At 46.8% G+C, this 18761-nt stretch overlaps 1 protein-coding gene across 1 annotated transcript; it reads right to left on the bottom strand.

Annotated features, from left to right (window-relative positions):
- Window positions 1-1989: 1989 nt before the first annotated feature.
- Window positions 1990-16940, bottom strand: LOC112903709 (dynein assembly factor 3, axonemal homolog). Its single transcript, XM_025972936.1, has 4 exons — window positions 16899-16940; window positions 11146-11572; window positions 3475-3966; window positions 1990-2000 (listed from the first exon to the last, which is right to left on the bottom strand). The coding sequence occupies exons 1-4, from the start codon at window positions 16938-16940 to the stop codon at window positions 1990-1992; spliced, it is 972 nt and encodes a 323-aa protein (XP_025828721.1).
- Between the last annotated feature and the right edge of the window lie 1821 nt (window positions 16941-18761).

Genomic DNA, 18761 nt, shown 5'->3' with positions numbered 1-18761 from the left:
ACTACTTTCAAGTTTTAGCTTTCATCTTCTAGTTGAGTATTTATTCTAGATTAGCACCTACACTAAGCAAGCAAGGTAGTGATTATCATCCATCAAGATTATTTCTTCAACAATTACACTTTTTACTCGATGTGGTAAAAGGGATAAGCAATCTCAATCTTCGTGAGAGGCGGACGATTCGAATCGAATTTAACCTTGCAAGGTAAACCTAACACACACGCTTGGAACACCAACAGGGCATTCCGAAGCAACCGTTTGCCTTTCATTCCGGGTCGTGGATCAGGTCCACCACAAGCGACTGTAGGACCGTACGCACACCCAATGTGTGCAGGACATACGTCTGTAGCGCGACTACAAAACCCGTATTCCTGTCTGCCTTGCAGAACGTACTCCCACACGTCGGTGCGTGTGAACATAACATAAAATCGAGTGGTGGGAGGTATGTCCACTTGCCGGGCCGATTGGTTACTAGGCTTACCGCTTACCATATTTCGCGGCATGTGGCTAGTACTTTCAAAAACTTAGCCACCACTACCACACATTTCGACCTTAAAGCTTTTATCAAAACAGACAGGGTAAACTTCCAGGTCATGATACAACACATGACCCTGTCCGTCATCCTTATAGTGGTTGCAGAAATGTAAACATGCAACTCCTATGTCGCGCGAGTGACAGGAAATCACTCGACTTCTACCGGTCCTATTAGCGGAGCAACTATCCGATAAGGACTCGGAAGCATTACATTGGATTCCTAGGATTCATGCATCTAGGGTTTCACTTCAACTCCTAGACTTAATGCAAGATATAATATAAATAAACATAGATTGCAGTGTAGATAAAGTAATGGGATATGTCCGGGGCTTGCCTTTACTGGTGGGACTGAAGTCAGAAATGTCAATATCTTCCGAACTTTGGTTCGGGGCTTCAGCCACTTCCTTGGTGACGTTTATTTGGTCTTCAGGAACATCCGCCGTAGACTTCTGGGAGATCTCGTAAGTACCGTTGCCGAAGTAGTCGTATCTACATGTAATGCAACATTACATTCAAGCATGCACACAAAACTATTTTATTTCACAGTAAAGTTGCAATCCAGCACTTATATGACACACTATTCACATAACCACCCAAAAAGATTTGAGCTAAACCTAGACAGAGTTTTAGGTGGACAACTAAATAGAATCGGCTACTCGTTGCAGATTACAACAGAGCCGATTGGAAACAACAGAGGTTTAGTCGATGAAAAGGTACATCGGTTTCCTAGATGATCGATGAAAGCATCGATTACCTTGGCAGAAGGATGATTCCTAAAGCAATGGTCTTAACTAAGATGTGCTTAAGTGTTATTCTGGGTATCTGGGTGTGGTTGTATCGACTCAATTACGTCAGCACAACAATTGAGTGACGTATAGCCGATAGAAGTGTGGTTAAGGGTATGTGACCGATAGATATGTAGCCGATCTCTCCGTCGATAAATCGGCTGATGGAAGTGTGTGGACAAGGATGGGGAAACTAAGGATTGATCGGCCATATTTGACCGATACGGAAAACGACTAGAATCGGCTTGGATCGGCCGATAACAAGAATCTTAAGGTCGTGCGTGTAACTCTGATACAGTGTCTAGGTGCAGCCGATGTAGGACAGAACAAAGGAATTGTATCGGCAGCAGCCGATACTAGAAAGGTAACAACTGTATCAGCTAATCAGCCGATGGTAGAAGTATCGACCGACAGCTGTTACACGGGAACATCATAAACTCAAGGAAAACGGATGCTTAGCGGCTGAGCTAATAGCCGCCACTGAAGCATAGCCGTCGAGATGTATTAACTAAGCAGCAGATACACATGAACTAACAGGAATCCTTATACGAAAAGGGGCTTAAGGAGATTGCAATCAAGACGAGAACAATGTCTTGACGGCAGGGATATGAATACTTGGGTGAAAATATTAACTAGATATCACATATCTATACTTGAGACATACCTCCTATGATTACTTTTCAGCTATATCACGTGCATACAACACAATGTACAAATAAAGCATTCATTCTATTTCTCTAACATTTAACCTAGATCACAAGTCAAGATTTTCACTCAAGATTACAACATAAAACTTGTAGGGTTGGATTTAGGGTTTCAAACAAAACTGATTTTACATTTTTGTGAACTTCCTAGGAAAATTTATGAAATATAGAAGTTCACTGAGTTGAAATAAAGAAAGCTCTGGAAATCTTATAGAAAACACCCTAGATCTTTTTAGATTAAAGCAATTAAGTCCCTGGTTGGGGAAAACAGATAACAGGAAGATAACGACGATATTCCAGCAAAGGAATCGCCGGTATTAGAAGGATTCAGCGAATCAGGGCAAACCTTGGGGTAGTTTCGAATGTGGAGGAAGAATGGGCAGAAAGTGAATTCCCGCGATGAACAAAATCGGTGATAAGATGAGCTCGGCGATGACGAGATTCCGTGGTTGATGAAGAAGTTCGCCGGTCATGCGTTGCACGTCAAACTCGCGTCGCGTTGCTCCCGCCTCAACTTCCGTATAGATGAAGGGAGTTCGTCGTGCCTGGTTGCCCAGCATCTCCTCCGAGCTCGTCACGCCCGACTACTGCCTTCACTCCGTAACTCCGCCTTTCTGACTCGCCGCGCCATAAACGCCTCTTCGCCTCCGCGAGGACCGAGGGAGCTCACTGTGCGTGGCTCCTCTGAGCTCATCGCATCCGGTTGCCACCTCCACTTTGCCGCCTTTCCTTTCAGCTCGCCGCTCCTCGTGCATCTCATGAGCGAGCGAGCTCGCATCCTTCCTTTCAATTCGTCGGCCTTCGTCGGGCGTGCTCCATTGATGGCGGTGTCCCAGACTGGCGACCGCCTCCTTCCTGCACCATCACCGACAGCCTCGTCGACACTTCCGCATACGTGTGCCTGCGCGTTCTCGCACCGCGAACTCCGCGCTCAAGTTCGCGCGGACCGTTCCACAACGCGCCGCCGGTCTCGCACCCGCACACGCACGCCTGCACGTCGTCGTCCTGCTCGGCCTCTCCTCCACCTGCGCGCGCTCGTTCGTGCCACTGCCGTATCCTCACCGGTTCCCTGTGTCCGCGCTCCAGTCAAGTCGCCGCACACAGCACTTGCTCACGCGCTCCCCCCGCGTCGCGGACGCCTGCTGCCGCGCGCGCTTCGCACACCGTTCCGCGCCACGCCTGGAGCCACCCACTGCCTGCTTCCACACCACCCGAGCCATGGCCGCGCCCGCCTCCTTGCCGGGCCGCACACCGCACTGCCTGCTGCCGCGCTTGCTCCCACTGTCGCCCGCGAGCCGCAGCCGCCAGCCCGCTCGGGCACTCCACCGTGCACCGCTCGCCCGCGCACGCTGCTCCTCCCGCTGCGCCGTGGCCCGCACCGCGCTGCGCTAGCCCTCGCCCAATCTGTGCCAAGCCGTCGCCCCTCGCCAGCCGTCGCGCCGGCCCGCGCTCACCTCCAGCTCCCGCGCGCGTGCCGCACTGCTGGCCGCCCTTGCCGTCGCTCGCCCCAACGCCCGCGCGCAGCCGCTCTGTCGCCTGCGCGCCTAGGCCGCTCTCCTGGACCGCACTCCGCCTGCGCGCCCGCACCGCTGCGGCCGCCGCTCGGGCCGGGCCCGCCTGCAGAGCGCCCGCGCCTGCGCGCCCACGCGCCGCCCTCGCGCTCTGCTGGCGCGCCACCCCCGCGCCTATGGCCGCCAGCCGCCTGAGCCCGGCGCTCGCGCACTCCGCGTCCACCTGCAGCGCCTGAGCCGCCGCCAGCTCCCGCTCTGGCTCCCGCGCTCCGCTCCGCCGAGCCGCGCCGCCTGGGGCCACGCTCGCCCGGAGCTGAGCCGCCCGCCGTGTGCCGCCGCCGCCCGGGCAGAAGCGCCCCTGGGCGCCGCCCTGGAAGAGGATGAGCACCAGAGAAAGGATAAAGGAGAGAGAGGGAAGGAGATAACGCTGGTCAACTGGATGGGAGAAAAAGGCAGGGCGCCAGGGAAAGGGAGAGCAGAGAAGGAGAAATGGAACCCTCCCAAGGACTTGTGCGCAAAATCAGAAAATTGCAGGGACTTGTTTGTAAAATAAAATTTCCCATCAATCCAAAACCCAAATGAAGAAATGCCCAAAACGAAAGTTGGAGAGTTTTTCAAACTCTACAACGTTGCTTTAGGGCTCAAGTTCAAAAACTCGAAACTTATATTTTTACACGTGCATTTTTGAACAAAAGTTGGATTTGTATTGTGTTTGTCCTAAAGAATGAAATTTTATAAAATTCAGGACCTAAATGCAAATATTTATGACACGTCATGATGACGGGATAGACTCGTCATGATGACTTGCACTTTTACACTCTAGTCCTGAGTAAATTTAAAAGTTACTTTTGTAAATCAAACATTTGCATAAAAGGACTTGTACTTTTATAAAATTACACAAACACCCTTGTTTTTACCATTTTACCCATAATTTTTACACACTTCAACATACACATTTTAAATGAAACTTTTGGATAAATAATATTTATTTTTACAAGACATAAAGTAAGAAAAAAAATATATTTCTCTTATTTTGAAATTACCCTAATCCAAATACATTTTGCAAAAACAACCCTAGGTTTTTCTGTAATTACAAAAATACCCCTTTTTACTTGCACTTTAAATTTTCAAAAACTACACATAAACACTCACAAGCTTTATACTAACAAACACATATCTCACCCTAACAAAATATATTCCTAGCATTACAAATACACGAACTGTCACAGCCTTCCCCCTAAAAAGAATCTCGTCCCGAGATTCGGACGAAAGATTCTTTATGGGAAGAAAAGCAAATCACACATCAAAAGTGACAAAAGGCAATCACACTAGGGATGATTGATGTTGATGGTAAAAGCCATTGGAGTACGACAAGATGAGTACAACGAGAGCATCAATAGATTGTCTATGGCATAGGAGTTGGCATAACGAATGAGTATGACAAGAGAAGAAAGAGAAAGGTGATCAAGTTCTCATAATGTTAAGATCACCATGACGATGATAAATGTCAGCGACATTCATCACAAAGCTCATCTGATAGGTGATGTTTGAAACATTCTTGCTCAGAATTTATTATCTGAATGATTTAGATGAGGTTGATTGCAAAACATGCCTATTTATATCGATGCAATCAAGGAGTAATGACAAAATGCTCCAACTCAAAATGCGATGCTTGGTATATCATCATGAATGTGATGCATTGTTGAGATATATGATTATAACGATGGTGCAACATGAGGACGAGGGATCCCATACATGATCAAGATGGTGCATAAGATACAATGCAATTGCCATGATGCTGACCAAATGATGCATATCCCATGATGCAAAGATGATTATACTTGTAATGTATGCACATATAAAATGCGTGAAGTATGATGCATACCCTCATGAGTAGATGATGCACGTGACTCGCACCCTACAATCGTTCTCTCGTAGCTAACACCTGGACAGTCCTATATCCTTAAACGAAGACCAAAAGTTAGGACACTAGTAAGGTTGCATAGAAAGAGATTGCAGTGGGGTTACATCACATAGACCTAGTCACCAGTGCGCTCCTAATGGCTCAATCATATGGCTGCAGCACACATGAGGCCTTAGGTTCCGACACGGCATCATGGTCATGTGATTAAACACCACCACAAAAGAGAAATAGCAACCCTGTAGTGCCAACAGCAACAAGATAGATCTTAGGAAACCCAAGATACCCGAAGTTGTACTGGAGGCACACTCGTTAGTTAGTCTACGGATCTTCCGATAACGATGCAACATCATGCACTAACCATGATGGTATGTGTTATGATGCATGATTTTTACCAGTAGAATTATATCCAAAAATAATTATTGTCATACATCTTTTTTTAATTTGTCCAAAATCATCTGAGCAAGAATTGAAGGTACAACATCAGGAGAGGATAGATGGATCACTAAATGATGGATTGAAGGATTTGATGATAGTTATCAAGGTTTAATCATCAAAGGAAAAGTTCAATGCTTCTACCGAAACAGATTCAAAGCACGATCAAGGGTTTGATTTAGCTGTCACGCTAAGATCGGTGATAGGGTCTAAACATGACCCATCCCATGGGATTCACAAAAGACTTTTTCACTTTAGGTCAGCCTAGCAGATTATGTCGGTTCCTACCACACAAAGTCAAAACAAGCATTCAGATACAAGCGCATATTTCAGTACATCAATGTAACAACCAAGGCAATCAGGTCAATCCAAGATATCATGATGTATGCACGTTCTACACGTCCTCACAAACAAAAATAACTGCCAAGTAATCTTGGTCTTACGTGGTTAGGTACGGTGGCATCATATAAACACGTCTCTCCCTATAATATCTAGTCGATAATCCTAACCGTTCAAAACCTATCGAATCGTGGTTAGCATTCCTGCAGAAAACACAATATGTATATACCGAACCTTTCATGCCAGCATGTCATGAAAGCGTCCCCAAACATTACTGTTCACTATAGAAACAGCATCTGTACAATTACCGCCGTACAGACAACGTTAACATACATTATCGAGATAACGTATTCACGGGGGTACCGCAAAATGCGGGGGTATGATCTGCGATCGCCATACCCTGCGCCGAACCATATACTCCCAATGTAGTCAACCGAGGTTGGTACATTGGCAGCATCTCAAGTAGGCCACTGCTTGAGAAACAGCGTTCGGTTCGCATCACCGACAGGAAGGCCAAGCTCCCTCAGTTGGCTGAGGATCCTTACCTCCTTACCTCATCGTCGAATGTGTCGTTACAGAATATAAAGTTGGGGTTGTGCATGAATTTAAGTTTTGACAGAAAAGTAATGCTGGTAGTTAGAGTTATATATACATATACTATAGCCACCTTTAATTCCCTTATAAGCATTACCCTAGGGCTTTACGTACTAAGTACAATTCTTAACGAATCTAACGCGGCTTTGCCAAACATTTTGTTGGTCAAACTTTTATACTGAAAGCAGTTTTTAAGGTAAAATGTATCTCCAGGGTAACCTTATAGCTCTGATACCAGCTGTGGCAGAACCAACCTGAATTATACCGGCTCAAGTACGCGAGTCCATTCCCGAGGGCTCCAACGTGCTTCAAACGGTATAATCCCTTGGCCTGTCGGGTAACGTCCCGATAAACCACCGATACACAGGATCAAATAAGGTTACCTCACACGAAGGTGAGTCCAGAGATACAATCACCATCATATTTTACATTACAGAGAATTACATTACAAGAGTTTCCAAAAGAAGTATGAAGTTTCAAATCTAGAGAAAAGATTACCAAACATTAAAGCTATGGTTTTTGGCAGCGGAAAACATACGCGACGATTACAACACGTCGTCAAGACGGATGTCATGCTAAGCCCGGGCACGACATCACTCGATATCATCAGTGTTGGCCGGGGACGGATCCCATTCCTCGGACCAATCTTCTGGAAGAGCACAGGGCCATGACAGGGAAAGAGTAGGATCTTCAAAGGCTTTGCCTGAAAAACATAAAACTAGCAAGGCTGAGTATACTAATACTCAGCAAGGCTTACCCGGGATTGGGTATACTTAGCCCATAACTAGACTCATGAAGGCATTGTGAGGGCTCTGGGTTTATTTTCAGCTGAAAGGCAACAAAGAGTATGAACTACTTTCAAGTTTTAGCTTTCATCTTCTAGTTGAGTATTTATTCTAGATTAGCACCTACACTAAGCAAGCAAGGTAGTGATTATCATCCATCAAGATTATTTCTTCAACAATTACACTTTTTACTCGATGTGGTAAAAGGGATAAGCAATCTCAATCTTCGTGAGAGGCGGACGATTCGAATCGAATTTAACCTTGCAAGGTAAACCTAACACACACGCTTGGAACACCAACAGGGCATTCCGAAGCAACCGTTTGCCTTTCATTCCGGGTCGTGGATCAGGTCCACCACAAGCGACTGTAGGACCGTACGCACACCCAATGTGTGCAGGACATACGTCTGTAGCGCGACTACAAAACCCGTATTCCTGTCTGCCTTGCAGAACGTACTCCCACACGTCGGTGCGTGTGAACATAACATAAAATCGAGTGGTGGGAGGTATGTCCACTTGCCGGGCCGATTGGTTACTAGGCTTACCGCTTACCATATTTCGCGGCATGTGGCTAGTACTTTCAAAAACTTAGCCACCACTACCACACATTTCGACCTTAAAGCTTTTATCAAAACAGACAGGGTAAACTTCCAGGTCATGATACAACACATGACCCTGTCCGTCATCCTTATAGTGGTTGCAGAAATGTAAACATGCAACTCCTATGTCGCGCGAGTGACAGGAAATCACTCGACTTCTACCGGTCCTATTAGCGGAGCAACTATCCGATAAGGACTCGGAAGCATTACATTGGATTCCTAGGATTCATGCATCTAGGGTTTCACTTCAACTCCTAGACTTAATGCAAGATATAATATAAATAAACATAGATTGCAGTGTAGATAAAGTAATGGGATATGTCCGGGGCTTGCCTTTACTGGTGGGACTGAAGTCAGAAATGTCAATATCTTCCGAACTTTGGTTCGGGGCTTCAGCCACTTCCTTGGTGACGTTTATTTGGTCTTCAGGAACATCCGCCGTAGACTTCTGGGAGATCTCGTAAGTACCGTTGCCGAAGTAGTCGTATCTACATGTAATGCAACATTACATTCAAGCATGCACACAAAACTATTTTATTTCACAGTAAAGTTGCAATCCAGCACTTATATGACACACTATTCACATAACCACCCAAAAAGATTTGAGCTAAACCTAGACAGAGTTTTAGGTGGACAACTAAATAGAATCGGCTACTCGTTGCAGATTACAACAGAGCCGATTGGAAACAACAGAGGTTTAGTCGATGAAAAGGTACATCGGTTTCCTAGATGATCGATGAAAGCATCGATTACCTTGGCAGAAGGATGATTCCTAAAGCAATGGTCTTAACTAAGATGTGCTTAAGTGTTATTCTGGGTATCTGGGTGTGGTTGTATTGACTCAATTACGTCAGCACAACAATTGAGTGACGTATAGCCGATAGAAGTGTGGTTAAGGGTATGTGACCGATAGATATGTAGCCGATCTCTCCGTCGATAAATCGGCTGATGGAAGTGTGTGGACAAGGATGGGGAAACTAAGGATTGATCGGCCATATTTGACCGATACGGAAAACGACTAGAATCGGCTTGGATCGGCCGATAACAAGAATCTTAAGGTCGTGCGTGTAACTCTGATACAGTGTCTAGGTGCAGCCGACGTAGGACAGAACAAAGGAATTGTATCGGCAGCAGCCGATACTAGAAAGGTAACAACTGTATCAGCTAATCAGCCGATGGTAGAAGTATCGACCGACAGCTGTTACACGGGAACATCATAAACTCAAGGAAAACGGATGCTTAGCGGCTGAGCTAATAGCCGCCACTGAAGCATAGCCGTCGAGATGTATTAACTAAGCAGCAGATACACATGAACTAACAGGAATCCTTATACGAAAAGGGGCTTAAGGAGATTGCAATCAAGACGAGAACAATGTCTTGACGGCAGGGATATGAATACTTGGGTGAAAATATTAACTAGATATCACATATCTATACTTGAGACATACCTCCTATGATTACTTTTCAGCTATATCATGTGCATACAACACAATGTACAAATAAAGCATTCATTCTATTTCTCTAACATTTAACCTAGATCACAAGTCAAGATTTTCACTCAAGATTACAACATAAAACTTGTAGGGTTGGATTTAGGGTTTCAAACAAAACTGATTTTACATTTTTGTGAACTTCCTAGGAAAATTTATGAAATATAGAAGTTCACTGAGTTGAAATAAAGAAAGCTCTGGAAATCTTATAGAAAACACCCTAGATCTTTTTAGATTAAAGCAATTAAGTCCCTGGTTGGGGAAAACAGATAACAGGAAGATAACGACGATATTCCAGCAAAGGAATCGCCGGTATTAGAAGGATTCAGCGAATCAGGGCAAACCTTGGGGTAGTTTCGAATGTGGAGGAAGAATGGGCAGAAAGTGAATTCCCGCGATGAACAAAATCGGTGATAAGATGAGCTCGGCGATGACGAGATTCCGTGGTTGATGAAGAAGTTCGCCGGTCATGCGTTGCACGTCAAACTCGCGTCGCGTTGCTCCCGCCTCGACTTCCGTATAGATGAAGGGAGTTCGTCATGCCTGGTTGCCCAGCATCTCCTCCGAGCTCGTCACGCCCGACTACTGCCTTCACTCCGTAACTCCACCTTTCTGACTCGCCGCGCCATAAACGCCTCTTCGCCTCCGCGAGGACCGAGGGAGCTCACTGTGCGTGGCTCCTCTGAGCTCATCGCATCCGGTTGCCACCTCCACTTTGCCGCCTTTCCTTTCAGCTCGCCGCTCCTCGTTCATCTCATGAGCGAGCGAGCTCGCATCCTTCCTTTCAATTCGTCGGCCTTCGTCGGGCGTGCTCCATTGATGGCGGTGTCCCAGACTGGCGACCGCCTCCTTCCTGCACCATCACCGACAGCCTCGTCGACACTTCCGCATACGTGTGCCTGCGCGTTCTCGCACCGCGAACTCCGCGCTCAAGTTCGCGCGGACCGTTCCACAACGCGCCGCCGGTCTCGCACCCGCACACGCACGCCTGCACGTCGTCGTCCTGCTCGGCCTCTCCTCCACCTGCGCGCGCTCGTTCGTGCCACTGCCGTATCCTCACCGGTTCCCTGTGTCCGCGCTCCAGTCAAGTCGCCGCACACAGCACTTGCTCACGCGCTCCCCCCGCGTCGCGGACGCCTGCTGCCGCGCGCGCTTCGCACACCGTTCCGCGCCACGCCTGGAGCCACCCACTGCCTGCTTCCACACCACCCGAGCCATGGCCGCGCCTGCCGCCTTGCCGGGCCGCACACCGCACTGCCTGCTGCCGCGCTTGCTCCCACTGTCGCCCGCGAGCCGCAGCCGCCAGCCCGCTCGGGCACTCCACCGTGCACCGCTCGCCCGCGCACGCTGCTCCTCCCGCTGCGCCGTGGCCCGCACCGCGCTGCGCTAGCCCTCGCCCAATCTGTGCCAAGCCGTCGCCCCTCGCCAGCCGTCGCGCCGGCCCGCGCTCACCTCCAGCTCCCGCGCGCGTGCCGCACTGCTGGCCGCCCTTGCCGTCGCTCGCCCCAACGCCCGCGCGCAGCCGCTCTGTCGCCTGCGCGCCTAGGCCGCTCTCCTGGACCGCACTCCGCCTGCGCGCCCGCACCGCTGCGGCCGCCGCTCGGGCCGGGCCCGCCTGCAGAGCGCCCGCGCCTGCGCGCCCACGCGCCGCCCTCGCGCTCTGCTGGCGCGCCACCCCCGCGCCTATGGCCGCCAGCCGCCTGAGCCCGGCGCTCGCGCACTCCGCGTCCACCTGCAGCGCCTGAGCCGCCGCCAGCTCCCGCTCTGGCTCCCGCGCTCCGCTCCGCCGAGCCGCGCCGCCTGGGGCCACGCTCGCCCGGAGCTGAGCCGCCCGCCGTGTGCCGCCGCCGCCCGGGCAGAAGCGCCCCTGGGCGCCGCCCTGGAAGAGGATGAGCACCAGAGAAAGGATAAAGGAGAGAGAGGGAAGGAGATAACGCTGGTCAACTGGATGGGAGAAAAAGGCAGGGCGCCAGGGAAAGGGAGAGCAGAGAAGGAGAAATGGAACCCTCCCAAGGACTTGTGCGCAAAATCAGAAAATTGCAGGGACTTGTTTGTAAAATAAAATTTCCCATCAATCCAAAACCCAAATGAAGAAATGCCCAAAACGAAAGTTGGAGAGTTTTTCAAACTCTACAACGTTGCTTTAGGGCTCAAGTTCAAAAACTCGAAACTTATATTTTTACACGTGCATTTTTGAACAAAAGTTGGATTTGTATTGTGTTTGTCCTAAAGAATGAAATTTTATAAAATTCAGGACCTAAATGCAAATATTTATGACACGTCATGATGACGGGATAGACTCGTCATGATGACTTGCACTTTTACACTCTAGTCCTGAGTAAATTTAAAAGTTACTTTTGTAAATCAAACATTTGCATAAAAGGACTTGTACTTTTATAAAATTACACAAACACCCTTGTTTTTACCATTTTACCCATAATTTTTACACACTTCAACATACACATTTTAAATGAAACTTTTGGATAAATAATATTTATTTTTACAAGACATAAAGTAAGAAAAAAAAATATATTTCTCTTATTTTGAAATTACCCTAATCCAAATACATTTTGCAAAAACAACCCTAGGTTTTTCTGTAATTACAAAAATACCCCTTTTTACTTGCACTTTAAATTTTCAAAAACTACACATAAACACTCACAAGCTTTATACTAACAAACACATATCTCACCCTAACAAAATATATTCCTAGCATTACAAATACACGAACTGTCACAGTGCGCAGTTCGAGGATCCACAGGGGCAAGACTTTGAAGAATTTCCTGAGCAGCAGCAGTTTGCTAACGAAGGCAAGTGGCCCTTGATCATGTTTTCAGTCCTATTAATGTCACAATTACACCTTTACTTTTATGCATGCATGTGTCTAGAATATGAAGGAACCCAAATAAGGATATGACTAGATTTTAATTAACTTCCTTGTTTAAACCTGGGTTGTTTTATTTATGTTATAGCTACGCTAGATGCTTAATAATAGTTTTTGGATGTTTGGAGATCATGTTACCTCCTATATCTCTCATGTCCTTTGGAATATGGTTATGGCAATCAAACAAGCTTATCGAATGAATTGGAAAATGGAGAACCACCCAGGAAAACAGTACAACCACAGTATTATATGGCTCTGGTCTTGGCTAATTAATTAGAAACCCTAGCTTGTGATGATCTTACCGAAAGGGCAAGAGGGGTTGCATTGATGGAGTATAGCTCGGTCCTTTGAGGCACATAGCTATGTGAACCTTGGCTAAGGTATTTTCCTCAATAGGGAGGGTTATGACCGCTTTGGCTTGAAACCTTAGCGGATTGTCACAAGATAGGGAGTCTTTGTAAAGGCCTCGTAGTGAATCCCTGCCACTCACCTCAGAAGTGTTTAAGGGCCTTGCAAACCCGGGCATAAAGGGGAACACGAGCTGTGGGTAATGTGTACAACCTCTGCAGAGTGAAAACTGATATATCAGCCGTGCTCACGGTTAAGAGCGGCTTGGACCCTCACATGATAATTGAACTTGAAGATGATTTAAGCTGCTGTTCTTTATGGTTGATGTTGTTTATTTAATCAGTTTTTATATAAGGGTTGGTATAAACTTAAATCTAGTTAATGCTTGCTAAATAAAACTTGACCAACTAAAATGCTTATCGCAGTCAAACCATGTCAGCTTATCCTTGATTTGGCCTTGCATGTCATATAATTTATTCCACTTGCTGAGTACCAACCATAAGTGTACTCACGCTTGCTTTATTAAAACCAATGCTGCTCAGAACAAGATAACTTTCCGGAGTTTCCCGAAGACATTGGAGATTTCTAGGCGAGTGCCTTCCAGTCAACTGCCTGTGAAGTTGAAGTCCGCTGCTATTTATCGACGTTTATTTATTCGCTTAAGGTTAAGACTGTCGGTCATGTAATAAAGTACTATTATACTCTTATTCGTTAATGCATTGTTCGGATAATCGCTTGTGACGTCTACTGTATGTGCGGAACTTGATCCTGGCTCACATATGGGATGCATTCGGTTACCTTTTCTAAACCGGGTGTGACACCTAGGTTAAAATCTACAAGTTATATGTTGTGATTTTGAATTGAAAGTCCTTGAATTGTGATCTAGGTTAAATCTTAGGAAATGAGTGCTTTATTATACCTTGTGTTGTATGCATGTGTTGTAGCTGAATATAGACCATCAAGTGTATGTCTCAAGTACAGATGGGTGATCTCTAGTTAATCTTTTCACACGAGTACTCAAATTCCTGCCATCCAGACTCTGTCCTTGTTTTGATTGTCATTTCATTAAGGTTCTCTTCGTATAAAGATCCTTGTTAGTTCAGGTGCATTTGCTGCTTAGCTAATATATCTCTGCTGCTATGCTTCCATGGCGGCTAATAGCTCAGCCACTAAGCATCCGTTTCCTTAAGTCTATGATGTTTCTGTGTAACAACTGTCAGCCAAAACATTCCTCTTGATATGTTTCTACCATCGGCTGGTTAGCTGATACGGTCGTTACCTTTCTGGTATCGGCTACTGTCGATATAATTCCTTTGTTCTTTCCTACATCGGCTGCACCTAGACGGTGTATCGGAGATGCACACACAGTCTTAGGGTTCTTGCCATCGGTCGAGCCAAGCCGATTTTAATTCCTCTCCATATCAGTTATAGCCGATCAATCCTTAGTTTCCCCATCCATATCCACACACTTCTATCAGTCGATTTATCGACTGAGAGATCGGCTATATATATATCAGTCATATACCCTTAACCACACTCCATTTGGCTATATGTCACTCAATTGTTGTGCTGACGTAATCGAGTCGATATAACCACACCTAGTTACCTAGAACAACACTTAAGCACATCTCAGTTAAGACAACTGCTTTAGGAATCATCCTTCTACCAAAGTAATCAATGATTTCATCGATCATCTAGGAACCCGATGCACTCATCAATCGGCTAAACCCCTGTTGTTCCCATCGGCTCTGTTGTAATCTTCAACAAGTAGCCGATCCTAATTGGATGTCCTCTTGAAGCTCTATTTAAGTTTAGTTTTAGATCTTTTTGGTTGTTATGAGAGTAGTGTGTTATATGAGTGCTGGATTGCAAGTGTATTATGAAGTAAGGTAGTTTTATGTGCACACTTTGAATGAAATGTTGCATTGCATGTAGATACGATTACTTTCGGCAACGGTACCTGCGAGATCTTCTTGGAGTCCACAGAGAATGTTTCTGAAGACCAAATGAATGTCACCAAAGGATTATCTGAAGCCCCGAACCAAAGTTCAAAAGATATTGACATTTCTGACTTCAGCCCCACCAGTAAAGGCAAGCCCCGGTGCATAACCCAGTATTTCAAATTACTACATTATGCAATCTTATACTTATATTATACCTTGCATTAAGTCTAAGAGTTGAGATGAAACCCTAGATGCATGAATCCTAGGAACCAATGTATTGCACCTGAGTTCATATCGATTAGATGCTATGCTAATAGGACCGGTAGAAGTCGGGTGATTTCCTGTCACTCGCGCGATATAGGAGTTGTAATGCTTATATTTTTGTTATCACTATAAGGATGCCGGACGGGAGTTTTGTGAGGTATCATGGTTGAGGTGATACCCTATCTGTGTTGTTGAATCTGTTAAGGTCGCAGCGTGTTGAAGTGCTGGTTAAGTGTTTGAAAGTACTAGCCACATTCCGCGAAATATGGTAAGCGGTAAGCCTAGTAGCCAATCGGCCCGAGTAGTGGACATACCTCCCACCACTCGTCTTGCTTCTTCTGGTTACTTATGTTCGACGTGTGGGAATACGTGTTGCAAGGGCAACCAGGAGTACGGGTTTTGTAGTCGCGCTACAGACGTACGTTCTGCACTTTGGAAGTGCGTATGGTCCTGCAATCGCTTGTGGTGGATCTGATCCACGAGTCGGAATGAAAGGTAAATGGTTGCTTCGGAATGACCCTGTGGTGTTCCAAGCGTGTGAGTTAGGTTTACCTTGCAAGGTTGAATCTCGATTCAGGAATCGTCCGCCTCTCACGATGAATGAGATTGCTTATCCCCTTTTCCACATTGAGTAATAAAAGCAATCATATGATTATCAAAGATGATGTTTGACCAAAGATTCTACCATGATTGAATAGCTATAGGTGCTCATTTAGAATGAATAATCACATAGAACTTGAAAGCTAAAAGTTGAAAATAAGGATCTACTCTTAGTTGCTTTTCAGCTGAAACTAAACCCAGAACTATTATAAGCCTTCATAAGTCTAGTTATAGGCTAAAGTATACCCAATCCCGGGTGAGCCTTGCTGAGTATTAGTATACTCAGCCTTGCTAGTTTCATATTTTTCAGGTATAGTCCTTGAAGACCCTACTCTTCCCTTGCCTTGGCCCTGTGCTTTTCCAGAAGGTTGGTCCATGAAATGGGATCCGTCTCCGACCAACACTAATGATCCCAAGTGATGTCGTGCTCGGGCTTAGCATGACATTTGTCTAGACGACGTGCTGTACATTGACGCGTATGTTTTCCGCTGCCAAAAACCATAGCTTTAGCAGTTTGTAATGTATTGCTTTTGAAAACTCTTGTAAAGTAAATCCCCGTGATGTAACATATGATGGTGACTGTATCTCTGGACTCACCTTCGTGTGAGGTAACCTTATTGATCCTGTGTATCGGTGGTTTATCGGGACGTTACCCGACAGGCCAAGGGATTATACCATTTTAAGCACGTTGGAGCCCTCTGGAGTGGACTCGCGTACTTGAGCCGGTATAATTCAGGTTGGTTCTGCCACATTTTGGTTGGATACCGTAAAATTCCTGGGCCATACCATTTCTGGTGACGGAATATCCGTCGATCCCAGTAAAGTACAGGAAGTGATGGATTGGAAACCTCCAACCTCAGTCCATCAGATCCGTAGTTTCCTTGGTCTAGCAGGCTACTATCGTCGGTTCATTCCAGATTTCTCCAGAATAGCCAAACCTATGACCGAGTTATTAAAGAAAGGTGTCAAATTCTCTTGGGATCAAAAGTGTGATGATGCATTCCATGTTCTTAGGAATCATCTTACCACTGCTCCAGTCTTCGCTCAACCCGAGGTGTCACAACCCTTTGACATCTATTGCGACATGGCGTAGTCTCTTCCTCTTTTTTCGCAGAGCCGCCCGTCCCTTTTCCTTTTCCACTAGCCCCGCCGTCCCGTTACATCACCATCGTGTTGCGGTCGGCCGTGTGCGCCTGCCCGGCCGCCATCATCGGCGCCGCGCGCGTGTCCTATCTTTTCTTTTCTCGTATTTTGTTTAAATCCATTTTATTTCTCTCTTAAAACTTTTTTTCCAGACTCTTTTTTTTTGCGCTGGCTTCCTCTTTCTTTTCTCCCCTGTGCTGCCTACTGCCTGCTCGAGCTGTAGCCTGCTCCTTGCGTGCACGCGCGGACCAGCGCACGACCCGCTGCTGCCCGTACACGCCAAGCCAGCGTGCGGCCGGCTGCTGCGCCGGCTTGTCCTGTCCCGTCCCCTCACCCTCGCAGCTCGCGCTTTGTCCCCGAGCATCCCGGCTGCCATTAATGGCGAGGCTCCTGTACTGCCCATGACCCCCCCCCCACGCCGGCCATCCCCCCTCTTCCTCTCGGCCTATAAATCAGACCCCAAGCCGCCGCTCACTCCGCCCACACCGCCCAAAAACCTCTCCCTCTCTACCTCACGCTGCAGCTCGCCGCCGCTGCTCACCATTGCCGCCCACCCCCCATCACCGTGGACAGCCCGCCGTAGACCGTCTCCGCACGAGGTGAGGGCCGGAATCGGACCCCCTCGGCCTCCTCTCTATTTTTTCCCCCTCCCCGGGTGTTGCCATGCGCCAGGGGGCCGACGCCCATGGCCTGGCCGCACCCCCTCCTACTATTCCCCTCCCCCTCCTGTTCTGTCTCGAGGAAGAAGAAAGGCAGACTTGTGCATGACCCCCTCCACTTTTCCTCCTTATGCAGTCCGCAGCCCCCATTTCATGCGACATTATGTTCTGAATCGATTCCAAACTCCACCACGCATCAAATACTCTCTCCAAGTCCCAAGATCCACATCCAACAAATATAATAGCCTCCTCTATTTTTAGTCGAAGCTCTCTATTTTCCTTTTTAGCTCGTCGGCAAACTTTGTTTTATTGTGTGGTTGTCTGTGTGTTGTAGCCGACAGTGTGACCGAGGAGGAGCAGGACCGCGAGCCGGAGCTCGAAGACCCATACCTCGAGGAGGAGCTTCCGAAAGGCTTTGAGGACGGCAACTCCAATCCCATCCTTTGATGCACATTTATCCCAGTTTTATAAACGCAACCTATTGGCCTGTTTTATAAAATGCATTGTTTTATCGTAAGATATGGTTGGATAGCCACCCCTTGATTGCTATGACTATTCCTTGATGACCTAGGTTAATGTCTATATAGGATTTGCTCTGTTAGATGTTAACTACTGCTAGAGATGCTTATTACCTTTCATTCCCTTTATTATATTTTAATCATGATCACAAAGCGCTTTACCGAAAATAAGGGTGTGAGTGTTTTAAAAGATAAAAACGGGATTTTGGGAAAATAAAAAAAAAGATATAACCCGATGAGATGGATGGTGTTTTCTGTGTGAAATGCCACTAGTGTGCTTGTACCTTTGTGGTTGAGCATGGTTGGGAGATGTCCATCTTGTCAATGTAAGGATGAACTGAGGTGTCATCTTGCCTAATCCACTTATCGTACAACCACTCGACCGTTGTGTGGGCAACGGCTTAGCATAAACCCCACTAGTTGTTCTGCTAGCCAAAAGGAGAGCGGGTGAACAACGGGAGATCATGGAGAAGGAATACGATCTGTGTGAGTATGTCCCGGTTATGACCTTGTTGATAGGTCATTAACCCCATGGTTGCTTCCGCGTTGGCTAGTTAGATTCAGCTAAGGTGGGTAATGGCTTTGTTAGGATCCGCCGCGACATTAAGGTGTTCGTAGTGCGGTACCCTACTTGTGGGTAAAGTGTACAACCTCTGCAGAGTGTAAAATCTATTCGAATAGCCGTGTCCACGGTATTGGACGAGTTACG

The sequence above is a fragment of the Panicum hallii genome, chromosome 8 (assembly GCF_002211085.1).
Source record: "Panicum hallii strain FIL2 chromosome 8, PHallii_v3.1, whole genome shotgun sequence".
Taxonomy (NCBI): Eukaryota; Viridiplantae; Streptophyta; class Magnoliopsida; order Poales; family Poaceae; genus Panicum; species Panicum hallii.
Note: the sequence above shows the minus strand (reverse complement) of the source record. Positions and strands in the feature narration are given on the sequence as shown.